At 38.7% G+C, this 25,878-nt stretch overlaps 1 protein-coding gene across 1 annotated transcript; it reads right to left on the reverse strand.

Moving 5' to 3' along the window:
- Positions 1-1,821: 1,821 nt before the first annotated feature.
- Positions 1,822-19,548, reverse strand: si:ch211-149e23.4. Its single transcript, XM_024277172.2, has 14 exons — positions 19,156-19,548; positions 13,860-14,174; positions 13,016-13,324; positions 9,147-9,422; positions 8,937-9,069; positions 6,439-6,608; positions 6,067-6,348; positions 5,700-5,996; positions 5,342-5,620; positions 4,218-4,380; positions 3,428-3,570; positions 3,275-3,350; positions 2,266-2,293; positions 1,822-2,171 (listed from the first exon to the last, which is right to left on the reverse strand). Exons 1-14 carry the CDS (start codon positions 19,220-19,222, stop codon positions 2,025-2,027), a joined length of 2,685 nt encoding a protein of 894 aa, XP_024132940.1. The 5' UTR covers positions 19,223-19,548; the 3' UTR covers positions 1,822-2,024.
- Between the last annotated feature and the right edge of the window lie 6,330 nt (positions 19,549-25,878).

Consider the following 25,878-nt stretch of genomic DNA (forward strand, 5'->3'; position numbering starts at 1 on the left):
TGAGAAGATTTCTGATTAACATTAAATTCTGAAACTGCTCTTAAAATGTTAAACAGGGTGATGGTGGATTTTAACTTTTGCCCTGGATGACAGAAAAAGACATCGTACTGACTATTCAGTCACTGTAGAGATTTCCAGACGTACAAAAGTTGAAATCAATATTTGTAAAATCCTTTATAGCGAACAAAAATATAAGTGGAAAAGATGAAAAAAATTCCAGATTTCAATCTTGAAATAGATTAATATATTTAAACATGTATTTGTTCATCTTTTTCTGAGCACAAAATGTGTACACATTGGTAATATTAATGAGTTTGCTCTTGTAAGAGTGGTACTTCTCTTTTTTTCTTACTTTCTTCCTGATGTTTCCGTGTGAATCTGGACTTGACATAAATTTAATCTGAAGATGAATTCATTCGTTTTTTTGCCATTTTTGTATTTTCTATTAATGAGAAGACAATTTATTTCTTTTAATTTGTTTTCTTCTCACAAAGCTCAAATTCATACACAAAGAGCGTGTTTCTCTGATTTGTAGGAAGCTGGACCATACATTTCTCTTTACTCTGTCCATTAGCTTTACTATTTTCTAAATATTGTTGGGTTTGGTGGAGAAAACTCTATTCAACATTACAGATGAAACAAGAACCCAGTGTTAAAGATGATCCACTCCTCTTAGGCTTCCAAACTAATGTCACAATGGTGTCTTCTTATGGACAAACAACGATAGTGGGACATAAAAACTGAACAAGGATAGAAAGGCAACAATTATTTTTGCTCCCATTTGTTATGAGATTAACTCAAAAATCTGAAACATTAATTACATACATAAAATAATATTTTTTTTCTCAAATTCTGGAAATCTGTCTAAAACAGACAGTGAGCACTTTTCATGCTGCATAATCCATTCCACCTCACAGGTGTGCCACATCAAGATGCTGAAATATTTGATTTTAAGCTTGTCAGAATCTATCATTTTTACTAATAGTATTACAGTTACTGAGTTGCAGAGATTTGAACATTTTTGTGAGAATGACATCATACCTCGGGTACTCGTATGAGAATCTGCATATTCTTCACTGCCATGCTGAGCTCAATAATGCCTCAGAATAGAAGAGGTGCTCTTATTAATGTGATATATTTCAGTGGAACAAAGTCCATACTCCTCCTGTAATCAAGTCTCTGAAAACAATTCAAGCCTCTCAGAGATAAGAATGGACACATATCTCATTAAAAAACTGAAAAAAGGAAACTATGCCCAAAGGAGACAAAATATTTACCATCAAAAGATTAAAAAAAGTAAACTGAGGAAAACTTCTTATTCGAACGATCCATGAAGTCAGAAGTTGAACAGTTTTATCTCTATTCAACATACCCACAACAATAAGCTACACGCAGCAACATTTACAAATATAATTTGGTGCAGCTCATCCAAACCGTAATAAAGAACTGAACCGGTTTAATTAGTAATATTATTCTGCATGCAACTCTTCTGATTTATTCTATTAGAGCTCAAGTTTCTGCATTATAAGGAATATTTTTTGATTGACAGGTGGGTGGACCATAAATTTTATTTTACTCTGTCTTTCCATATGTTTATATTATATTCATAGAGATACAAGGATCCATGGATGTGAAAGATGATCCACTTTTCCTGGACTTTAGAAGGATGTTGGCACAATGCTGCCATCTCGTGGACAGTCAGGGAAGTTCGGAAATACTGCAGTACAGTGCAGCTGCATGTACTTAAATATGATGGTAGTAATAGTGTTGTGGTTCTTAAATACAGAATAGTGTTACACCTAAAAAAAAAATAAAATAAAATAGAAATGTGAAGTTTAATGATTTATGTACAAAATATATGCATAAAAAGTAAAAACAATACAATTCCAGTCATTACAATCTTCAAAAGTTCAGTGCATAGTTTTCTTCAGCTCCTACATTCGCATAAAAATCCCAAAATATAAACTGTACCACAGTCACAGTAAAAGTTTATATCTAGTTTTTACATGATGTCAAGTTATCCTTTACAGTGCGCTCTTGACATCTAAAACTATGGCGTAATTGTCCAGCTGAGCAATCCCCTTGTTCTCTGCTGCTTCTGCTGGCTTCTTCACCTCAGGAGAGCCAGACTCCTGCATCAGAGAAGACAGCGCTGAAACTGACTCCTGCTCCTGAAATTACAGAGAAAAACACAAAATAAAACATCAAGGAAACAAAGTTTTTAATATTATATTTTAAATGTGTAAGTCAACAGATTAAATATACCTTGTATTTTGTCCTCTTGTCTTTTTTGCTGAAATAAAATTAAAAAAAAAAATATTCTGGTCAGAATATTGAAATTGCACATTTGATTTATTTCCACTAGAGGGCAGTGTGACACAATCATTTACTTGCACTTATTTGAACACTATATTAAGGAAAAACAGCATGTTACAAAAATAAAAATAAAAAACAGCAGTGGTGATCTGACTTCCCAGAATTGATCTTTGAATAGTATCTTGCTTGTATGTTATGACTTCAGTAACAAACTCAGTGCTGACCTACTGCTGTCACATATTTGCAGAACTGCAAGGCGGTTCATCCCAAAATAGATTTCCTCCAAGGGAATCGTGTTTTCTAGTTATTTACAGCGACCTTCCAAAAGTAGCCTGATGGGGCCTTTTCACTGCTGTGATTCAGCAAACCATTATCTCTTTTCAATGGCACACGTCAGAGAAAGCAACCAGCTGAGTAAGCAAAGGGCTTCAGGTCAGGCATTATTTGTTCACATTTACCAATATAAATGACCAACAATAAGCTGAGAACTAATCTGCAGTTAGATTTAGGGTTAAAATGTCGAAAGTTTTGCTGCGTGACTTCATAAATGTCCTCTAGTGGCTGCAAAAATGTAATAGACTGAATGTTTTCCAAGAGCAACTGATGAACGGCAGCTCAGGTTTCATTGTCCAAACATCTTCAGAGTCAATCTGAACTTTTCGACCACAGATCTTTGGAGGTGGCGTTGACGATAATGCTGTTGAAAAGCTGCTCAAAGCCAGACTTGAAAGGTGGAAAATAAATCTGTTGTCAGCAGAGAGGATCCACCTGAGAACCGACAGTGCTGCGGTGGCAGAGGCACCTGACTACTTCCTGTTTGTGAATAGACACCGGGGTGACAGAGGTTGGCTGGCGAGTGGGTTTAACGATCCACACTTCCTGTTTGTCTGCTATCGTGTTGCATTGGCAGAGCATCCGTCAGCACATCACCTGCTGAACTCACACCTGTAGAACTCACCAGAACACCAGGAGAACGACGCCGCTGATGAGGAGGACGGCTGTGACTGAAGAGATGCAGATAACTATTATCTGCACTGAAACACAGACGGGGAAGTCAGAGGTTTCAGTCAAACACAACAAATCCATCAGAACTTTTTAACGTGTCACTCACTGAACTGTTCGCCTTCATCCATGATTTCCACTTGAAAGGTCACTGAGGCTTTGTGGTGGTAGAAAGACGCCCAGCAGGTGTACAGACCTTCATCCTGGAGGATCATCGCAGACTCGTCCACGTCAACTGCTGAGCCGTCACTCCTGAAGCGCAATGGATTCAGTTTTAGGTTCAACAGAGACTTCCTTCAGTTTAGTAAAAATAAGTTAAGGACCCTCTCCCAAAAATGTTTTGCTTTTTTTTGTTTTTAATATAAGTTTTTAGCATTCTTCTCACATATATAAGGAACATTCAGCTTTTTTTCTGAGCAATTCTTTATTCTTGAGGTTGTGAGTGTTCATAAACTAGCGGGAGAGCATGTAAACAAAGGTATGGTGGGATATCAGCATAGGGTTACTTTTGTGCAACAGTCCCGCCCACAATCCAGAGGGGGGATTTCGAATGAACTACTACTGTGCTGCAAAAGTTCTAAAAAAATGACACAATTTTAGCCAAAACCTGCAATAACACAACTAAAAGACCAGTGGAAGATTTCACAATGAAAAAAATACAGATAAAAAAAATCAGTTGGAGTGGGACTTTAACTAAATGGGTCAACTGATTAGCTTAGCGTGACAAAAAGAAAAATAGACAAAATATTGAGGGAACATTATTTATTTTTCAATTTTACTAAACAAGTTAAGAGACTTCTAAAGGCCAAATCTCAAAGAGATTACATTTGGAGCAAAAAAGACTGATCAGAACTTTTTTTCTACTGAAGCCTTTGTTGTTGTTAATAAAGTTACACAACCTTTGACAGTGAAGGTTGTATTCTGGCACGTTGCCTTCCACATCCAGCAGTATTCTCTGGCGGAGATGATTCTTTTGGACTGTCAGGCCGTATACAACACTGTGATCATTATGGTGGCCGCGCAGGAGAGATGAACGGTTCAGGATCCTCACAGAGGTGATATCTGCAGGAAAATCATACAAAAGTCTTAAAGATATCTGCAGTAGTTAGTGCAGATTTAAACAAATAGTTTTTTTAATTTCTGAAAACAACTGGATACCATAAGAGTGGGCGTATCGATCTGAGTATTGATAGTATTGATACCAAGGTGAAGTATTGATACTAGCATGATGAGATTGACACTTTTGATACTTTTGTTGCAGTGTTTCTTTAATATGTACGGTAGATAGCTTTACTTAGCGAGTTCATGCAAGCGCAGCGTGTATCTGTCTGTAGTGTTGCAAGATTGGGCAAAAAGAAGCCCAATTTGAGTAAAAACTTGCCCAATTTGTGCAGGAAACTGCCCAATCTGGCAACATTGTTTGTGTAAACAAAGCACACCATGACCCTCTTTTTCTTGCTTCATTTGAGAGCAGCTTGATTAATTATTCACATATTTCCATACAAAAACAGGATTTTTTTGTTATTGTGTTTATATTTTTTATATTTAGCAGTGTTGCTCTTGTTTACTTTTTTCTCTAGTGACTTTGATATTTATTACTGCATTTCTTTAATTTAAATCTTTGTTTGTGGTACTTTTATACTTACATTTTTTTAAATTTTGCACTATTTACTGTTTTCTTCTTTCTATAATGGTATAATTCATTATCAGCACACATATGTTTGATGTATGCTCAGTACAGATATCTGTATTTAGCTAATAAACACTGTGTTTTACACTTAATCAACATAAAAACACATTTATTTCCAAAATTTGTCTTTAATCAAACATTTCAAGAAAAAAGTATCTGTATCAATATAAGCAATACTAGCCGGTTACTTGGTATCACATCAATACACAAATTCCCAGTATCGCTCACCCCTACTTGATATTAAAAGTTTAAGTCCTCCATTTGAATGAGAAACATTCTCAAGAATCAATGGGGAAGTTCAGTTTTGACCTCCAGAATCTCAACAGAACTTACAGTATTTGGGGATCTGGACGGTCCGGTTCTCCGTCACCCTGTGGTCAAACTGGTACACACAGGTCAGGTTCTGCCCCTCCAACAGGGCCAGAGGAAACTGATAAGTCAGCGTGGCTTTCATTACATTATCTTCAAATTCAGCCAGTGGGGGGGGTTCAGTCCTTGCCCTTTTGGGGAGAACCCAATGAAGGTTTGTCCTGATGCACTCCCCTTCACAGACACACACTGCCTGCCAGAGATGAGGGTCTCTCACTACAGTTACACTCAACAGAGGGGGTTCTGGAATGGGAGAGGGAAGGATGTGAACATCTGTGCGATGTGGTTTATGTCAAACGTTTCTGCGATAGAGCAAACGTACTGTGCTCAGGAATGTGGATCGTTCTTTCTGCAGGTGTCTCCAGGCTTGCGTGTTTCACTACACAAGTCAGGTTCTGACCAGAAAACTGAGAAGAAGGGAGGTCCACAGAACTCCAGGCCGATACCAGACCCTCAGCCAGGAGCTCAGTCTGCACGACATCAGTGATGTTGCTGCCGTCTTCTGAGAGCCAGAGGATTTCAGCAGCAGAGGAGACACTGATCACAGAGCAGCACACCTTGGTGTACTTGCGACCGTCTTTCCACTCCATGCTGGTATTGACGGTGACGTTTGGGCGAGCTGTGATGTGAAAACAGAAGTTGAACTGCAGAAAAACGATCAACAAATTGAAGCGATTTGTAATCCATACCACAAAGAGGGAGTGTTACGCTCCTGTTCTCCGGGCGCTCAAACGCCGGATGATGAATCACACACTTTGCAGTGAGCTCCCACGGCGAGCAGACAGGGACGAGGAAAACTCCTCTAACAGTGCGGCTTCCATTATAAGAGGTGGAATTGACCCAGAACTCCTCAGAAACACTTTGTGATACAAGCCAGGAGACGCTGGCCGCCGGAACAGCTTCCGCCGCCACACACTCAATCACCCAGCATCCATCTTCACGGTGCAAACCAACCGAGATTGTGGGTGGAACTGAGAAGAATGAGAGAAGGTTCCACATTAACGTTCTACAATGAAACCATTTCAAAATAAAAATCCCCCCCCTGTGATAAATTCTCCTACCAGGCTGCAGAGGCCGAGGCTTGACTGTGACATTAAACCTCAGAGCTGCGTTGAGATGGTGATAAGAGAAGCGACACTCATACAGACCGGCGTGCTGATGCTTCACTCCAGACAAGAATGTGAGGTTTTGGCCAATGAGCTCCACGTTGTCAGGGAGGGGTCCATCATCTCTGCAAGGCAAATGCACAAAAGATGAATTATGTCTCTTTTTTGATGGTTATCCAAACTAAAAACATCACAATACAAACATACGTCTTTAAGTATTCATTCTTGATTTTTTTTCTCTTCTGCACTTTAACACCAAAAATAAAAAAAATATTCACGCTGTAGCAATGCAGTTGAAGATCTGATTTTTTTTTTCAGATTTTGTCATAAAAAGATGAAAAAAAAATTGAATAAAGATGTATATCTGGCTCCTTCTGTCTGTCTCTTTGGTGGCTATGTGCCACCAAACTTACCACCACATCCTATACAGGATGTGCAGCTTTTTGCACAAAAGCACAAGACACTTTTTCTGCCAAAGTAATGCTCTGAAATTCATATACAAAAAAGGAATAAAAATGTGCACAAAAAGGTAGTTGGGAAGAATAAGGTGTGGCATAAACTTGTTAATACTATAGATAACACTACTGGGGAAAAATTATGGTTTTCCAGACTGTCTGAATTCCCATCCTAATCCCAAACTACTAAAAAACTATATAGTGCAGAGCTATATAGTACCCTGGATTTTAAAAGCAATTGGAAAACTTTGTTCAAGACTTTTCTTTTCTTTTTCCAAATGACGGATATGATGTCACCAATTTCACAAAGTAAAAAATCAAATCAATACGAACATTTCACGGCATCTATCTGTGACTCCTCTGTGTTCTGATGATAAAACATTCATAGTTTATTAAAAAAATTGATTTAAACACCCTTTTTTTTTTGCAAAAATTGTTCGAATTGTAGTCTATATTTGCTAATATAGTGAGCATCGATTCACGCTAGTTTTTTGCAAAGACTTCTGGGAAATATCTAGGACATTCGATTTTGGAATTGTACATTCAGACAGCACCACAAAATGCACTATATAGTGCACTATGTAGTTGGTAGGGAGGGAATTTGGACATAGCCCATGACTCATCCGCAGCTGATTACCTGGATCAGGTGTGTTTGGCCGATAAGGAGCTTCAATGGCGAGTTGGTGGAAAACATGTAGGAAACTGGCCCTCGAGGCCTGGATTTGGAAACCTCTGTCCAAAATCTTTCCAAGCTTTTCTCAAAATCAGCACAATTAAGACTTTTTAGTCTTCCTAAGAGCTAGGATCTAAAAAGATTGCTCTTACGTAAATGATAGACACTAAGTCTATAATGCTGACAATAGATAAAGCTGATTTAAGGTTTAAAAATCAGGCCCTCAAACTTTATTGTAATTTTTGTTTCTAATTTAATGATATTGCTTGAAAGTGAAACACATGTTGACAAATTATAGTGGCATTTCTTGTCATCGTTTTAGAAAAAAATAGATTTATGTTCTAAAAATAAGTGGTAGTTTTAGATTTTATGAGGACTTATTGAAATTGGCCATCAGATGGTATTCTTGTGTTGTTCACATTAATTGAGTCATTTCTACATATTACACTAGTTTTTGTCGCTGTAATCAAAATAAACTACAATTAAATACATAAAAACTCAAAAAACACAAACCATTTGCTACGACTTAGCAAATAAAAAGCTTAACATAATGAATATTTTTTTGTATAAAAAGACAACAAAACATACATATGCACATAAACAAACAGAGCAATGAAACAAACTAAACTAAATTAAACAAACAAAAAACATAAAAGAAAAAAACCCTCTATTAGTTAATTTATTAATCATCGAATAACAATAAGGTCTTTTTTAATTCGCAATTGACTATTACATTTTATAAGAAGCCTCTATAAAGAATAGCAAAAACATAAACACTGACATGGTCCAAAAACAGTTTTCACATTTTAGCTAAGTTATCAGGTGTAGAATGTACTGTACAGGTTAGATAATCTAGAGGTATGTAATGTGATCAATTAAGGCTGTATCGATTTTAATGAATAAGAACCCATGGTGACATCGGTGTCACAGAAAAACCTCAGAAAAGGTCCACTTATATTTCATATAATTTGATTTTCAAGGAAAAATACTGGGTTCTTATGGGTTAAGAAATTTGATCTAAAAGTGATATTTTTTTTTGATTATTTTTCCCATTTTGAATGTTTGTGTCAAACTCATTGTGTCTAGATTTTGATATATTACTATAAGAGGTAAAAATGACTTGCTGCATGGATAATTCTACTATTTTCTAGTGAGTTTTCTCTTAAAATTACATTTTTTTTCCTATTTTCAGTCCCCCTCTTTTTGCTTTTCATGGATTTCTGCCCAGCAAGCCAAATTGCGAGTGTGAGTCATAACTTGAAGAGTTTGATCCTCACAACATTTAGAATTGCTGCCGAGTTGCTCTATCACCAAATGTTTCTTACTTTGTGCAGATTAGGCTGTAACGTGGCACATTGCTCGTGATTCGCAGGCTGATAGCATCAGTCTCTCCTTCCTGCAGCTCCAAACACTCAGCATCTTGAAAGTTACTGCCGGCGGTTCCCACTTTGTGCAAATCTGTAGATAAAGCAAAACCTTTTTTTTGCTTCTGTTTCACTTCTGGATGGCCAACATTTTTCATGAGAAACACTCACAAAAAGCGGGTAGTGTGATGCTTCTTTCCTCCATGTGTGTGAATTTGGGGTGAGTGAACATGCAGGTGAGGCTGCGACCGTCATACTCAGCTGCAGGGAGATGGACCGAGAGACTTTGCACATCCGAGTCCTTTTTTGCTTGTAAGCCCTCGGTTATGTTCAGAGCCAAAGAGATATCAGTGTCGGGTCTCCCTCCGGATGAAATGCAGGAGACCACCCAGAAATCCCTTCCTCTTTCCTGCACCATCTCTGCTTTAATAGTCACATTTGGCCTCTCTGAGAAGCAGGAAGAAATGCAAGACGAGTCATACTTTCACAAGCCCCAAATGTTTTTTCCAGCAAATTAAAAAGTCAGATAGCAAGGAAGTGTTCAGGGGGATTTTTTTTCTTTTTTTTTCACAAAGGAAGCCTCCTCCAGATGAGTTTCATGTTAGTGAAACCCAAAGCAAAAGTGACGTCTGCTGGGTTTTTGAAGACTGAAGGCTCAGGCTTATCACCTGTCCCATCTGTTGGCTGAGCTGCAGCTGGGAGCAGATGTCTGGCCCAGCTGCTACCCGACCAAAGCCGGGAGAACCTCAAGCTCCAACACCGGAACCCAGTAGAGATCAGAGTCTGCCATGAAACACATCAAAGATACAGAAACCTGCAATAGCAGAAGAGACCAAATGAGCAAAAACCCTTAATATTATTTAAGATTTAATCATTTAATTGTTTAAAATGTCATGTTAACACCTCCAGTTTGTGAAGACTGTGTATATTGAAAGCCATGTATTTGCTTACATGGCTTTTAAGCATTTCATGTCTTTTGTGGTTTATCATTTGTATATCTTCAACCCTTCCTATCTCCCTTCCATTCTATGTTCTTCTTTTACTGTTGATGCTTTTAATCTATTGTGTTTTATAACTTTTATTGTTTTAATCTATGGTATGTTTACACACTTCTTTACCAAAAGTATTGGCTCACCCATCCACATGATCAGAATCAGGTGTCCTAATCAGTTGTCCTGGCCACAAGTGAGTAAAATCAATCACTCAGGCATGCAGACTGTTTTTGCAAACATTTTTGAAAGAATGTTTCGCTCTCAGGAGCTCAGTAAATTCCAGTGTTTAACCGTCATAGGATGCAACCTGTGCAACAAATCCAGTCCTGGAATGTCCTAAATATTCCACAGTCCACTGTCAGCTCTATCATAATAAGATGGATGAGTTTGGGAGCAACAGCAACTCGGCCACCAAGTGTTGGGCCACGTAAACTGACGGAGAGGAGTCAGCAGATGCTGAAGCACATAGTGCAAAGAGGTTGCTGGCTTTCTGCACAGTCAATTGCTACAGAGCTCCAACCATCATGTGACCTTGAGATTAGCCCGAGTACAGTATGCAGAGAACTTCATGGAATGGATTTCCATGGCGGAGCAGCTGCATCCAAACCACACATCACCAAGTGCAATGCAAAGATGCAGTGATGTAAAGCACGCCGTCACTGGACTCGAGAGCAGTGGAGACGCCTTCTTTGGAGTGGAGAATCACGCTTTTCCCTCTGGAAATCTGATGGAACAGTCTAAGTTTGGAGGTTGCTGGAGAACGGGACATTTCAGACTGCATTGTGCCGAGTGTGACATTTGGTGGAGGAAGAATGATGGTGTGGGCTTGTTTGTCAGTCCCCTTAGTTCCAGTGAAAGAAACATTGAATGCTGCAGGATACCAAAAGATTCTGTCCAATTAGATTCACCCAATCATGTGGGAACAGTTTGGAGCGGACCCCTCCTCTTCCAACATGACTGTACACCAGAGAACAAAGCAAGGTCCATAAAGACATGGAGGACAGAGTGTGGAGGAACTGGATTGACCTGCACAGAGTCCTGATCTGAACCCCACAGAACACTTTTGGGATGATTTACAGTGAAGACAAGCCAGGCCTTCTCCACTAACATCAATGTGTGACCAGACCAATGCACTTTTAGAAAAAATGGTCCAAAATTCCTAAACACACTCCTCAACCTTGTGGACAGCCTTCCCAGAAGATTTGAACCTGTAATAGCTGCAAAAGATGGACCGACATCATATTGAACTTTATGGGTTAGGAATGGGATGGCATTGAAGTTCATACCGTATGGGTCAAGGCAGATGAGCCAATACTTTTGGTAACATAGTGTATGTCTTTCATGTCAAGCACTTTGTGTTCAACAGCATGTTATTAAACAAAGTGATTCATTTATCAATTGTCTCCTTTTCCATTTTAAAGCAATAATTGTCTTTTATGCTATCCACGAACGAACACACATCAGGTTGTTCTACAGGCTGATGTTTAGCTTAGCCAACCACTGATCACAGGTAATAAAGTTTACAAGCCACAGCTTTTAGCTGTAACTTTTATGACTACTTTTGTTGTTTTTACAAATGTTGGAAATAAAATATATCAAAAAAAAAAAAAAAACTGATCTTGAAAGCCCCAGCTGGAAAAGTAGGACTGCATTGCGTCTCTTTAAAATAGTTTTTTGCACCTTCTGAACCTTTATAAGTCACAAAACATTAAATAGGCTGGTAAGGTTCAGGTGGCTTGAATCCAGCGAGATATTCTGAAGACTGTGTTCAAAATGATGCTCTTTTAAAAGCTTTAGTAGTTTCTTTTTACACATTTCACATTTTTGATCATCTGCACGATATGAGGAAAACTCACAATATGACCATATAACTAGCATGAATAAAAAGAAAACAACTAATACATTATTTCCAGTCCACTGGAGCAGTTTTATTTAAATAAAAATCAACATAAATTAAAATTATACTTAAAATGATCCTCTGTATATGAGGATGGTACCATCTGATTGGTAAAATACGTAAAGGGCTCAATTCAATTTGTTAAATACTTGAAGATGCCGTATGGTTGTTTTAACATGTGTGCAAACATTTAAGGTAACCATTTATTGCAATATACACCATCCTTTGCACAGGTGATGACAATAAATTTGAAATTTAATTTGCAGACCTACTTTATAATAGTAAAAGTAATTAGAAAAGCAGGATTTCTATGTAATGCAATAAGGAAATTCAGATAATTTCCTTATCAGTCCTGAGATTCTTCCCATCCGTCTGTGTGAGCCATCTTTGTATTTCTGTGATTTTTTTTTTTTGTTTGTTTGTTTGTTTCAGGTTCATACTGCATGGAATGAGAAATATAGACTTTTAAATGCCTGTTTAGATTTTTTTTTTTTTATTACATATCTTCGTGTTATCAAAGGTTTAGTTTATTAATTAAGTTTTGATCTCTTCTTCATAAAAGCCACTTATTTTATCATATTTTGTTTATAAATTCTGCAAATATGTAATTAACAAAAACTGACTCTGAAGGATGTTTAACTGTTCAGAACGAAATCTCTCAAAGTTAACTTTTGTTTATAACTCATCCCCAAAATTTATGTTTGATTTGACCTACTCTGTCAGTTCACAGTGTTTAGTGTTTAGTTGCACTTTATGCTGAGATTGAAAAAATAGTGATTGCTGACAGGTTACTGGATGTACTTGGGTAGATTTTTTACATTTAAATATCACTACATTGTTGAACATCAGCACCAGACGTGTAAACTGCATCTTCTTTGCAGTCACTGGGTCATTGTTGCTTTTTCTCGCTCTTTTTACTGGGCTTTGCAGAAAGACTGCATTCCCACATGAATGCGCAGCATTGTGCAGTGTGATTTATGTTCTGTCAGAGTGCATGTGGAGCAGAGTGAGAAGGAAATGCAGAAGAAAGTTATAGCGTCACAAGCTGCTGAGTCATGATGCTTCATTGCAAACCTCTCGCCGCTGAAGCAACACCCGCTAACGGCCTCCTCAGCGAGCCTGAAACATGCTCCCCCCAAAAGTGCACTCACCGTAGGTTTCGACCCTCACTGTGGCGAGTTTTGGGTGAGGGAGGGCCGGGTGTTGGATCACACATGTGACGTTGTCTTCGTTCTGAAGGTGGGTGGGGAAGCGGAGGACGCTGCTCAGGTTATAGAGGCCGTTTGAGGAAAGAGATTGGCTCACATTGACAGTGAAGGGGTACCCAGAGGGAGGAAGGCTGCCAACCAACCAGCTGATCTGAGGTGGGGGCCTTCCTCCATCTGCAAAGCACGTCACAGACTGGTAGGATGTGTTGTTTATGAGCTCCTCGCTCACCAGGATTTGAACATCAGGCCGACCTGGAAGCAAATAAGCAAAATGTGCATTACTTCTCAAAAAATGAGTTGGGTTATTTTGCATAGTTTGGCCAGGGGTGCAACTCATACTCATGAGCAACTTATTTATAATTTTTTAAATACATGACTGGCCTCATATATTCATTATTTTCCCACTGACAAGCACTAGAGGGCACTGTAGGCTGTGTATTACTTGCTACTGACAGTAAAAGAAGAAGAAGCGCCATCCAAAGTAAACTTGGAGGAGAATCTTATTGTTTTCCTTTCGGACTTTGTCATGTTTTTCTTGTTTTAATTTAAAAGACTGAATGATCTCATGAACCCAGACATAGATAAAATAAATAAAGCTGATCTCTCACATTATCAGTGTCTTCAAAGTATCCTAAATGAGTTAAACAGTCAATGCATCCAGCAATGTAGTTAAAATCTTGACAGAAGCTTCTCCTACACGTGGTCGGCATCTAGTTAATCAACGCATTCAATTCATCTTTTCTTCATTGAAGACAGTTTATAAAGAACTTTTATATATGAGACTCACCTAATACAGTGATAAAAACACTCTTAAAGAAAAACTCCTCTTCTGATTTGAACTCGCAGATGTACTCCCCCTCTGCTTCCACACTGGAAACCTTCACCTGAACCGTCAAGTTGGTGATTGAGTCAGGGTTGGAGAAGTTGTTGAACAGACTCCTGTTCGAAAATCCCACCAGTCCCTCAAAATTGCTCTCGTTGGTCTGCCGTTTCCATGCAGCGCTCTGGATCTGACTCTTGCCCAGATACTCACAGCTCAGGTACACGTCCTCCCCCAGGACCACCGTCACGTTTTCAGAGATCTGGAGAGAGGGCTCTTCGCCTGAACCAGAGACACAAAAAGTTCAGTGACACTTAGAGGTCAGGAGTTCATCTGAACACCGTTGTAATTACAAACAACAGCAGCGGAGCTGTCTCCTTCCAGAGAAAACCAAAGACCAGACTGACTCATGAGCGACAGATGGTTATTGTTGCAGATAAAACGAAGACTCAAGCGTCTCTTTGTCTGTCTGACAGCAGTGACACTGTGACAAATGAGGAAGACACACTGTGGCTGTAAGGCCTCCAGGCTGGTTAGTGCTTGAAAATTAAGTGATCATTGCAAAAATAAAAAATCCATGGAGACATGAGCTAACTGTTACATAGATACATTTTTGTTCTTATTTTAGTACAGAAACATGCCAATATTAGCATATTAGCACATTATTGTCTCAATAGAGAAACATGCTAATATTAAAGGGGACATAGCATGAAAAAGCAACTTTTTGAGCTTTTAAAATGTTTTATATTGTTTATTCCTCACTAAAAAGAACCCAAAGCGGTATTTTGATCCATTCATGGCATTTCTGAGTACTCCTCTAAAAACCTGCGCTCTCAACAGCAGCCCCTCCCATACCCACGAAAACGACCGGATCATCACATGCTTACATCACAAGTTGAGAACCGCCCCAGGCTAACACAATCATTTTCTCTGCAAAACTAGCTGATCAGACAAGCATGCTAATATTCTCATATTAGCATCTTCTTATATTAGTTGATAAACATGCTAATATTAACAGACAAACATGCTAATATTAGCATATTAGTTCCACTGAGGACAGTGAAACTTTGGTTTTAAACAAAATACAAAATGAGCACCATTTATCCACAGAAAGTGAAAAGAAAAACTTAAATTAGTAAACAATATTTTGTAAAACATAATCCAAAGTCGTAGGCCTGTATCACATTTGAAAATTGATAACCAATAGTAAATTATTTCATACACTTTACAAAGATGAAGTTCAAATTCTTATGGTATTCAAAAAATGTTGGTATAAAGTGGCAAATAGAAATATAAAGTTCCAAAAACAAGACTTTCATGTTTCTGGAGACTCATTGACTTCTATCCCAAAGAGTCCGAACTGCCTCCATGTTTTCTAACTAAATACATTTGGTGACCAAACAAAACCAAAGGGCAAAACAGAGTAAGCAATTGTTTCGCTCTGGACTCAAGCCCAAGTTTTCTGTGCAAATCTCCCATTATTTCTTCATTCACCACCTATTCCATTGTGTAAGGCAGGCGGACATTAACCATTTGCAAGACATTTTTGCTGCTATTAGAAAATTCCAGTAAAAAACAGGAATGGATATACTGCATGGCATCTATCTAAACCTTGAAACAATGAAAGAATACAGGTTGGGAGTTTGCAGAAACATAAAAAAAAAAATGACGAGCTGCAATGTCATCAGTTTTTCATCATTTAAGTTAAATGTAGCTTTTTTTGTCATGGTTTTGTCAGGGTTATTCCTGAATACATGAGACAGTTTAAGTCAGTCAGACGCCAAGTACGATTTCTCATAGATTGTTGAAGCAGCCCAAGCAGCTCTGAGATAAGGCCTCCTCACACTCCTCGTTTTATTAACAACTAGGTGGCCTAGATTGCATTCACACTGGTCGCGATACCGACGTGATCTGAGGTCTTGACACTTAATTTGAGAGTTGGGGGCGGCGCGGCCGGAGACTGTACCGGTTATTGTTGGGCGAAGGTGGGATACACCCTACAGTATGCCGGCCTGTCACAAAGCCCAAAGAGCTGGAGTGATGGCGCCCACTACACTAGCCAGGTGGACAACATAGCGAGCTCTGGTGGTGCTCACTAACTCTACCAGACTCTGGGCGGCGTAGCTCGCTGCGCTGTCCTCTGGGCGACTCGCTAGCGTAGCGGGCTTGGGTGTATACCGCCTTCACCCAACAGTAACCGGGACAGTCAACCCCAGCGAGTTAAGGAAACGGATGGAGGTTCAGGATGAAGATCCTCACATTGAGCAGCCATACTGGATTTATTATACCCTTTGATCAAGCTACTGAAAAAAAACACATGGCCAAAGCTGAATCCCTGATTGTTTGACACACCGGGTCAACCTCGCTGCACGATCCCTGATGTCCAAATCCCACAGCAAGACTTCAGATCTAGTCTTTTCATTAACTTGACATTAAAACTTGATGCCCCTGCCATGCGAATCACGTCCGGTGTGAATTCACCATGAGATCAGTCAGTAATGATCAGTGCATTTGTTCATTCTTGTTTCTATTCGCTGCAGTTATGTTTTTATCTTCAACGGAATTCCGGATCCTCCTTGCAAATCTTTTCTCTTCGAATGGCACGCAGGAAATCCTTGCACAGCTGATTTGAATGTGCAGGTCAAACTGAGTTTATTTGTAGGTTTAAACAGCATTTAGGATAATAATAAATAAAATATATAAATTCTTAACACACTGCTGTGTGTATTCATTTGAGGAATCCATTATGTTAATGAAAGCACTTCTGAAGAAATGCATGCTTTTTTTATGCAGTGCTCCTCTTCCTCACAGAAAGCAGTCACAGATAAGAGGAAGATTAAGAGGATAGTGCATCTAATAGAGGCTGACATGTAATAGAGCTCTGTCTTCATCCTCCCCACCTCTGTTTTCACTTCTGCCTCGATAAGAGTGCATTTGAGGACACAGTTCATTCCACGACCCAACTCCAGCCAAGATCTCTAGTTCAGCTTTGCATCAGTGCAGCGATGATGACATGCAGCTAGTGTTACGGTGAACTGAGGCAAGCGGCCTGCTGCTGATTGACTGTTTGCATCAAGCACAGCTGAAGCTAAAAAGCTGTTGATCCACTTATAAATCAAAGCAAATGAAAACAGCATGGAGGACTTCCAAATGCACATAACAGGGGGGGAATAAATAAGCTGCATCACTTCAATCATGTTTAGTGGATCCATATGGCAGTTGCCCTTGCAAGTTATTGCCTAAACAAATGCCAGCCAAGATTTAGGAAAAAAAAAGAGACATCTTAAAGATAGTAACAAATATTTAATGAAAGATGGAAAGACTTGAACTCAAATGCTACGTTTACACCAAAACGTGCATTCAAGCGACCACTTTCAATGACAAGTCTATGTAATGAGTATATCTGAACAGTTCGGGCTTGCACATTCAAAACTCTGGCGTTCACGCGTGGCTAAACAACCATGGAATTCTGATTTGGTAGTGACGTATGGGTAGCGTCCTTTTTAATTATTGGAAGTACAGCCATTAGAAAATTAATAATGAAAAAGAATTTAATAATTGCTGTTTGTGCCCGGCAGGAATTATGTGACACCAAGTCTTTCATTTATCAGAATGGAGCTGTTAAAGAAAAAGCCTGGAGCAAGATTGATGAGATTTGCACTGGTTTGACATTGCGTATCAAGCCTCTTACAACCAAGAAAATCTGGCTGCAGACAGCAAGATGGCACCCAGACATCATTAGCAGGAAATGGAAATTGATGTCTCCCCTCCCCCATGACTGTATAAAGAGAACTGCCCCCCTTTTTTTTAGTCGTAAAAGACTATTTGAGGTCGCTACCCTAACAGTTACATTTCTTTCCACTTTAAGCTTTGAACCTTTATGTCAGGAATAAGAGCTGACAGACTGTAACTCCTTACGGGATCAAAGTGAGTCAGCTGATCCTCAGAGAAAAGCGATTTGGTGCCAGTAAGCAATACTAAAGCGGATTTTCATCGATATGAAACACGTTACTAATATAATGTCTTGCATACCAGTGCAAAGCGTGGAAAAATAGTCTCAGATTTTGGTTGTCACTTTCGCTCGATGATGTCACCAATAGTCGTTGGTCAGCTAGCATCAGCGCGGAGCTTCAAGCGCTCAAATATACATACTAACATCGGTTTTAGAACTTTAAAAAGGCCATGCTACAACAAAGAGTCATTACTTACATTTAAATATAAACTGCTATGTTTTAGAGCGCACCCACGAGAAGAAAAGTACTTGTCCTCTGTGGCACAGGGTGCTGAGCCTTACCCTCTAGGGAGGGGTCTGTACCCCCCTGCTTGGAGTGGAGGATATTAAGAAGTATATGACCACTTGCACTTCGAAAGTCCCTTTAAATGGAGGGGTAGGGAGAAGGGCTTTACCCTTTTAAAAAAACAAAACCATTACAGTTTTTTTTGCCCCATTTTTAGCTCTTCTTGCACACAAAACCGCTTATTCACATGAAAAAGTTTTAATAAAAGGTGCTACAATTCTGACATTTTGTAGAATTTCTGCTTCCAGCAAATGGTGTATGAGCGCCATGATCTTGTCTGCAGCCAGGTGCCCTTCTTTCTAACTGCAGGTAGAACTGCAGGAGTATTGGGTAGCAACAGTCCAGTGTGAACATCTAATACTAAATACTAATACTAATACATCTAATAATAAAACCTTGAAAAGTCCTTGAATGGATGCCCAGTGTCAACATAACATGAGAGTTCTTTCTGTCAGCAAACAGCAGCATTTTAGTCGGGACATGCAGCAAATCTTCCTGTGCAGGCTCAGGATGTGGTCCACAACACTACAGGAAGGTAAGATCCTTCTCACACTGAAACTGCCATCTGCAACAGGGCGTTTAAACCACTCTGCAGAAACAGATTCTTTCTACAAAACACACACTGTTTGGGTTTCACCTTTACGTAGAGGAAAAGCATCTTAATGACCCTCCTATTTCAGTTTTATAAGCCTGTAAAGAAATTACGAGGGCTTGAGGTGACACAACTGATCAATAACAATAAATTGTCTGCCAGTACTGACAATGCTAAAATGAAGTAGAAACAGTGATGTATGTACTTAATTATTTCACTTTATCGCCTAAATGGATTTATAATTCAGCTAATCAAGTCCTAAAGCAGCATTGTTGAGTGTAAATACCGCAAAGTAAATAAGACCTCAAGGTCCAGTAAAACAAGCCCATAAAGAGCTGACAGTCACAGGTGGGTAGTAACCATGCAGACTTACCCTGGATCTCCAAGGATCGAGCAACATGCAGGAAAAGAGCCAAAGATATAAGCCGGGAGCATCTCATGATGGTGTCACACAGATGGAAGCACCAACGGAAAGCAAGGCGAACTGGTCTTTAAAGGGCGTATTTTTCTGTGGTTCAAGGTTATAGGTTCACACCCTGTACAGCTGACACTGACGTGTTTGCACTTTTTCTGCCACTCAAACAACCACAGCGTGTGCCTGCCCACACACTTCTTACATTTTGTTTCCAGGAGCATGCTTTGTGTTTTAGCCTTACATGCTTTTTAGTGTTTCTCACTCGCCACATACCAGAACGCCGGTTTGCGTCTAAACAGGATGTGTCTGTCCAGTTTTTCAGCCACCTCGTATGGTCGGGCGCCATGTGAAGCGCCAAAGCCATGCATCATTCATTGCATCCAGCCCCAGTGGGAGTCCTCAGAGACTGCCAGTCTGACAGAAGAGGCCTCCACATGCTCTGCTGGTTAGAAATGACCCACTACCGGTCATGTTTACAGCATCATGTTATTGCATCCCTTTCAAATTTGTGTTTTCTTGTCGGGACAAATATACTTGCTCAATTTATCTCCCTGTAAGAAAAAAAAGAGTAAAAAGATCAACATGAAGAGGAAATTTACAAGAAAACTGGTCAAAAACAAGTTTACTATAGATTTACAGGAAGTCAAAATTTTAGAGATTCATATCTTTTAACTCTTTATCAATTGAGAAAACACCAACTGTTTTGAAAACAGAAAGATTAAATTACTTTGAAAAAAAACAAGTAACTGAGCTCAGAAATTTGGGAATTTTTAAGCATTTTTTTAAAAAAGAGAGTAAATTTTAGTATTTTTTTTTTTTTCAAAATTGACTAATCAGAGCAACCAGAAGATGACAGTGAATAAATAGTCGTGATAAAAGGAAACCAACCCATTTTTTTACGTTGTGGTTTGTAACAGCTTTTTGAACAGTTTCGTGTGAAACTCACAGGCCTCAAGAACCTCTGCAGCATGAGAAAGTTCATCACACTACGAATAATTTCTTCTGGTTTCGTTCTCCACATGTTTGTCACTGCAAAGGAAATTTCCTGCAGATTGAGCCACTACGAAATGTTGTTGAAGCTTAGATATTAACGCGATAAAGAATCAAGTTCTCTCATTTGCTAAAAACTCCAAACAACATTATAATACTGCAACATACAAAATCTTATTGTGATTGTTTTCAAGAACTAAAAGAGGAAATATGTAATCTGAGCATCCCCATAATTTAATTTGTCTGTTCTGAGTCAAGTCAGATGCATTATTCTTCATCCAGGGTTGTAATGGAGCATCAAATCAAAACACAATGCCTTGTTCTTGGTGTTTTCTTGAATTATCAATAGAAATAGAATTTTTGAATAACAAGAAGGTTTTGATCAACATTAATAAAGCTTCTTAAATTACAGTCTTAATCTTGTTGAAACTCAAAGAGTTGTTTATTCCCAGAATAAATGTGAAAAGTCTCCCAGTTTCTCAGATCCGGCTCCGGAGGAATTTAGCTGGGGGGAGTTATTATTCATATTTTTAAACACAATTGTTTAAAATCTCACAATACACATTCAAACCTTAAATGCACATAAACATAAAAGAGGAGATTTCACAAAACACCCCTAAGATCAAATCAAAGAGTGATGAACTTTCTGCATGGGAAAAAGTACACACAAACTACCACAAACTATAGAAACTGTATACTATAACTGAAATACTGCACTTGATCATTTTCCAGGTGTACTTCTTTGGGTTTATCAAGTCCAAAGACATCTGGACCCGAACAACAAGTAAATCTGAGTGTTCTGTAGTGAATTTAGCAGGGACCACAGTTGACAAATAACATGGGGCCCCAGCAGCAGTTGTATTATTTATCTTTTTTTATTTTATTTAAATCCTTACTTCAGGTAAAACGTCCATATAATAACTTCTTCACTGGTCCACCTTCAAGAATCTAAATATTCTGATAAGTTTTGATAAACTTGATACATTTTCTACTTGGAAAGAAAGCACTGATTTTAACAAATGCATTAATTTGTGCGGGCGGTGCAGTGGTTGGCACTCGAGAAGGCCCTGGTTCGAATCCGGGCTGGGACTTTTCTGTGGGGAGTTTGCATGAACTCCTGTGCATACGGGGATTTTCTCCAGGTGCTTCGGTTTCCTCTCACAGTCCAACAGTCATAGGTTAACTGGTTGTTCTAAAAGTGTCCCTATAGGAGTGTAAGTGGGCGTGGTTGGGTGTCATGGGACAGACTGGAAACCTGTGTCACAAACAGGCAGATGGCTGGATCCAAGTGCAGCAGGTTTATTGGCACAGACAGGAGAACAGGAGTGAAACACAGCTAAAAGTCCACAAAGCTAAATCAGGGTCAGGAGGGCAGAGGTCAAACACGATCATGAGGGCATCGGAGAACAACCAGTGTAGTCAGGGTCCTGGCGAGGGTCGGGGCAGGCGGCAGACGATCAGAGTCAAAGCAGTGTCAGATGAAACAGAAGATCAGGTCAGGATGAGAACGCTCAGTGATACAGACAGAGAGACACAAACAAGACTTTGCACTGCTCTGACTACTGGGGCTGATGGGAAGTGTAGTGTGGAGACCCAGGAAGTGCTAGTGCTCAGGTAATGGATATCACTGTTTGACAGAGGGGCAGACTGGGGACCAATTCATGACAACCTGTCCCGGGTGTATCCCAACTTTTCCCAACAGTAGCTGGGACAGGTTCTGGCAACCCCAGGATCCCAAAGGAGGATGGATAAATGGACTCATTTGTTACAACTCACCTTCTAATGAGGGTCTTCTGTCTTTTCTTCAATTTATCAGGTTTTACTAAAGAAGGCAAAAGAAACAAAAATACTTAAATAATGGAAGAAAACTTTGTGGAGTTGGGTCGATAAAATAAAATAAAGTAGAAACTGAGTTTGAACAAAAATGGTGCCAAACACTGTGATCCTATTGACTCGGACTGACCTTGGTTTTGCCTCCAGAAGCTAAAAAACACCAAATTATTTGTAACTATAATTAATAATATCACAGTACATATAACATCTACTGCCACGTATGGTGGTGGGGGGGGGGTTATAATTCGAGGATTTTATTATATATCAAATGTTCTAACTTGTTTTTAACCATTAGGCAAGGGTGGGCGATCGCCTGGGGCCCCTTAAGACTCTGGGGCTCCCAGCTGAACAAAGTGTCTGAAAAATATAAATTTTGTCCACATTAATATTAATATTTAACTGAAAAAAATACCCCAAAGAACTGAAAGGGCATACACCTGATCACGTTAAAGTGTTTCGTCTCCCCCCGTCGCTCTGCCGCAATGGAATAGTCCAATGACGTGAAGAGAGTATTGTCTGTAAAATAGTTCTATTAAAGTCAAAGCATAATTTCTGCTAGTAAGTGAGCTATTAATCAATCAGTACATTCGATAAATTTAATGTTTTCCAAATAAAAATAATGCACATTTCTTTGACAATTAAATGTCATTTCAGCTTTTAAATGCTTCTTGAAACCGATGCTGTCTAAACGTGGACCAGTAAGGAACTTATTCGATGTTCTATCCTCAATAAGGATAAAAAAAAAATGTAATAACATAATATAATAAAATTATATAACCTTAATATAACTGTTATTGTTCACCTGGAGCCCCCAAACCACTAAATCCACCACTGCTTACAGCCCAGCGTTTAGTCTGTTAATGATCGACTCTCCAAATGGTGAAACACAGTTCAGTCTGTTATAAAAATGACAAGCGGCACCTCATTTTGAGGGAAAGGTTCTTCCATTTACTTTAGCTTAATGCATTTCTTTCATCCACATTGTAATCAGATGAACATGGATATAGCTGTAATCTTTCCTGCTAATTAAATTTACAGACACACTCATTCCCAATAGGTCAGTGAGGATGAAGAGGAGTTTTGAGAAAGACTCCAAAGCCTCTGGTATGTCATAGATTGTCAGTCATCTAATTCATTTCACTGACAATGAATTGTTAACATTCAACAGACAAGGTATTTATTATTTTTACAGATGGCCAGCCGGTTTCCGTTTTTGAAAAAAAAAAAGGAAATTTGGCTGCACATCTGGAATTTTAGCTGGAAACTGGCTGTTGGTGATCAGCCAGTAAAAAATGAGGGTTCAGCGGAGCAGCAGCAGATCTGCCTGTGGAGGACCTCATCGTGACCTAATCCACTTCTTGGAATCTTATCGCTTTTTTGTTGTTGGGGGGCAAAAAAAAAAAAAATCACCTTTTGTATCAGACTTTTTTCATTTGCAGATAGCTCTCCCACCTAAAAAAAAAAAAAAAAATCTAATTCCGCAGTGACACAAAACCTGATTGATACACCACAATCACTCGTGGTCACATACCAGCACTGGCCTGTGACACTCCTGAAAGATAAAACCAAATTTTAGGTCAGCTAACCCACACTACTCTCTGGGTTTTACTTCAGTAATATTCAACAATCTGTGTGACTACACATGGAAATAATAGGATTTCTTGTCATTTCAGAGAAGACAATGATAATGAAAGAGACCACTCTATTGTTTTTTTACTCACCTAAGCTTCTGAGTTTGGATGAGAAAAAAGGCCACGCAGAGGAAGAAGTGGTTTGATGTGCTCCCCCTTGTTGAGGAAGCTGCGACCACGAAAGCAGTTCTGCTCTCAGAACTATATCAACCATTAGTGCAGAAGATAAGCCTGTGAGAGAATGCTGCACTTGAAGTATTTTATCCATACCACGGCTCTTGTGGTCATTCATAAAACACATTGGTTTTGATTTTTAGAAAAGCTCTGAATGGTTCCTATGACATGAATAGGATATTTGAAGGCCTCTTAAAACAAAAATTAGGACAAATAGGTTCTACTTTGGTAAAAGTTGTATTTCAAAATAAGAGTATAACCCTAGAACACTTTCACTATAAAAAGTTACACCATCACTTTTGCCAGGTAATTTTTACTCGATATAAAGTACCCAATAAAAAGTAAAAAAAAATAGATCAAGATATGACAACAAAATCATACATATTTTTTCATTTCAAACGCATGGGAAGATCCTAAGAACATGCTTGAAAATGACTGAAAAAGTAGGAATTTGAGAAGAAAAAATTCCTAAAAAAATAAATAATGATAATGTACACTTGGCTTTTGGTCCACTTATTCCTAGGATATAGAAACCCAAAACACTCACAAAATGAAACAAATTTAAAATAATGTGAATACTTTTGCTCGGGTGAATATCATTAAATTACTATAGAAACTAGAGATATAGTGAAAAATCTATTCGCCAATATGTTGCAATATTTCATTTAGCGATACTTGTATCAATTTAAAAAGCTGACAACAATGATTAATTAATCATTTATCAGTGTCTTTCAGCGTCTTACTTTTGTTTTCCAAACTCCTGACCACTAGTTGGCAGCAGAGCACGCTGAGCCTTTTTGAGTGACTCTACACAACGACCAAAACAACAACAAGATCTGTTATTGTGTTAAATATTCAGTCAACCTCACAGCATTTGCTTTGATGAAACATGTACTACTTATTTTTTTACTTTGGATGGGTACTGAACTGAAACTCTGTGTCACGCTGGTGCTAGTATCAGTACACAGTTCTTAATGTTGTGATCATTGAATAAATTAAGTCGACCATTTTACTACAATTAAAGACGTTTCAATATGCAAGAAGAATTTTTTTCTAAGTCATTCTCTTAAAAAAAAGACTGACCAGATTTTACTTGCCCTGCAGGTTGTTCACAAACAGTCAAACAAAATGTGAATTTTTGAAAATGAGGACCTATCACATCAAGTTTAATATAATTTAAATACTTTTAATGAATTATTTGAAGGTTTTAAACTTTAGGGATCCTAACTAATCCTTCAAAAGAAGATAATACCTACAGGAGCATGCATTAGCTCTAGCAAAATACAAAGATCAATAATGGATCAAAGAGGCCTCATGAATTTTTATGACTTTAACCTTTTAGAGCTATATTACTTTATAGATCCTGCTTTCAGCATTGAACAACTATGGACATTTCACAATAGAAATCTAAAGGAATCAAAGTTTCTGATCAGCAATTCGATAAGCGTTTGGTGAGTGACTCATTAGAAACATTGGATTTCTAAAAAAACAGTTAGGGAGTCTTTTAAAGGTTCTCTAAAAGGAAACCCACAACCCAAAACTTTCCAATTACAAAAACCATGTAAGTTTTATTTGTTTTTTATGCGTTAACTTGTTAGATCAATGTTTTCTTTGGTGTCCCTGAGTGCTTAAGTGGTTAAAGGGCCTTCTCCTTGAGCGCTAAGTGGCAGTTTAGCTGCTGGAAAATGCTCAAACAGTAATCTGGAAGCTCTGGACATGATGCATCTTGTATTCAGGTCATCAGACATTTATACTCTTCTGCAGTGGAGTTCCAACTGGTGAGTGCTTAATGGTTATTTAGTTGATGGAAAATACTTCAACACACTGGAGCAGGATGGGGAAGCATATCTGGTCATTACAGTAAGTAGTGATGGAGTGAGAGGGTGCACTGGAGGAAAGTGATGCTACTTTGAAATTCATTCATGTACATCTGGATTTGCAGAAATGACTTGTAAAAAAATACATCTCCTCCAGTCACTTGAAGGAAGGATCTGTCTCACTCCAAAAGTTTAAAGCAAACTTCTAGTTCGTGCAGTGTGTTTGGGACATTCTG

Source organism: Oryzias melastigma, linkage group LG13, assembly GCF_002922805.2.
Source record: "Oryzias melastigma strain HK-1 linkage group LG13, ASM292280v2, whole genome shotgun sequence".
NCBI lineage: Eukaryota > Metazoa > Chordata > Actinopteri > Beloniformes > Adrianichthyidae > Oryzias > Oryzias melastigma.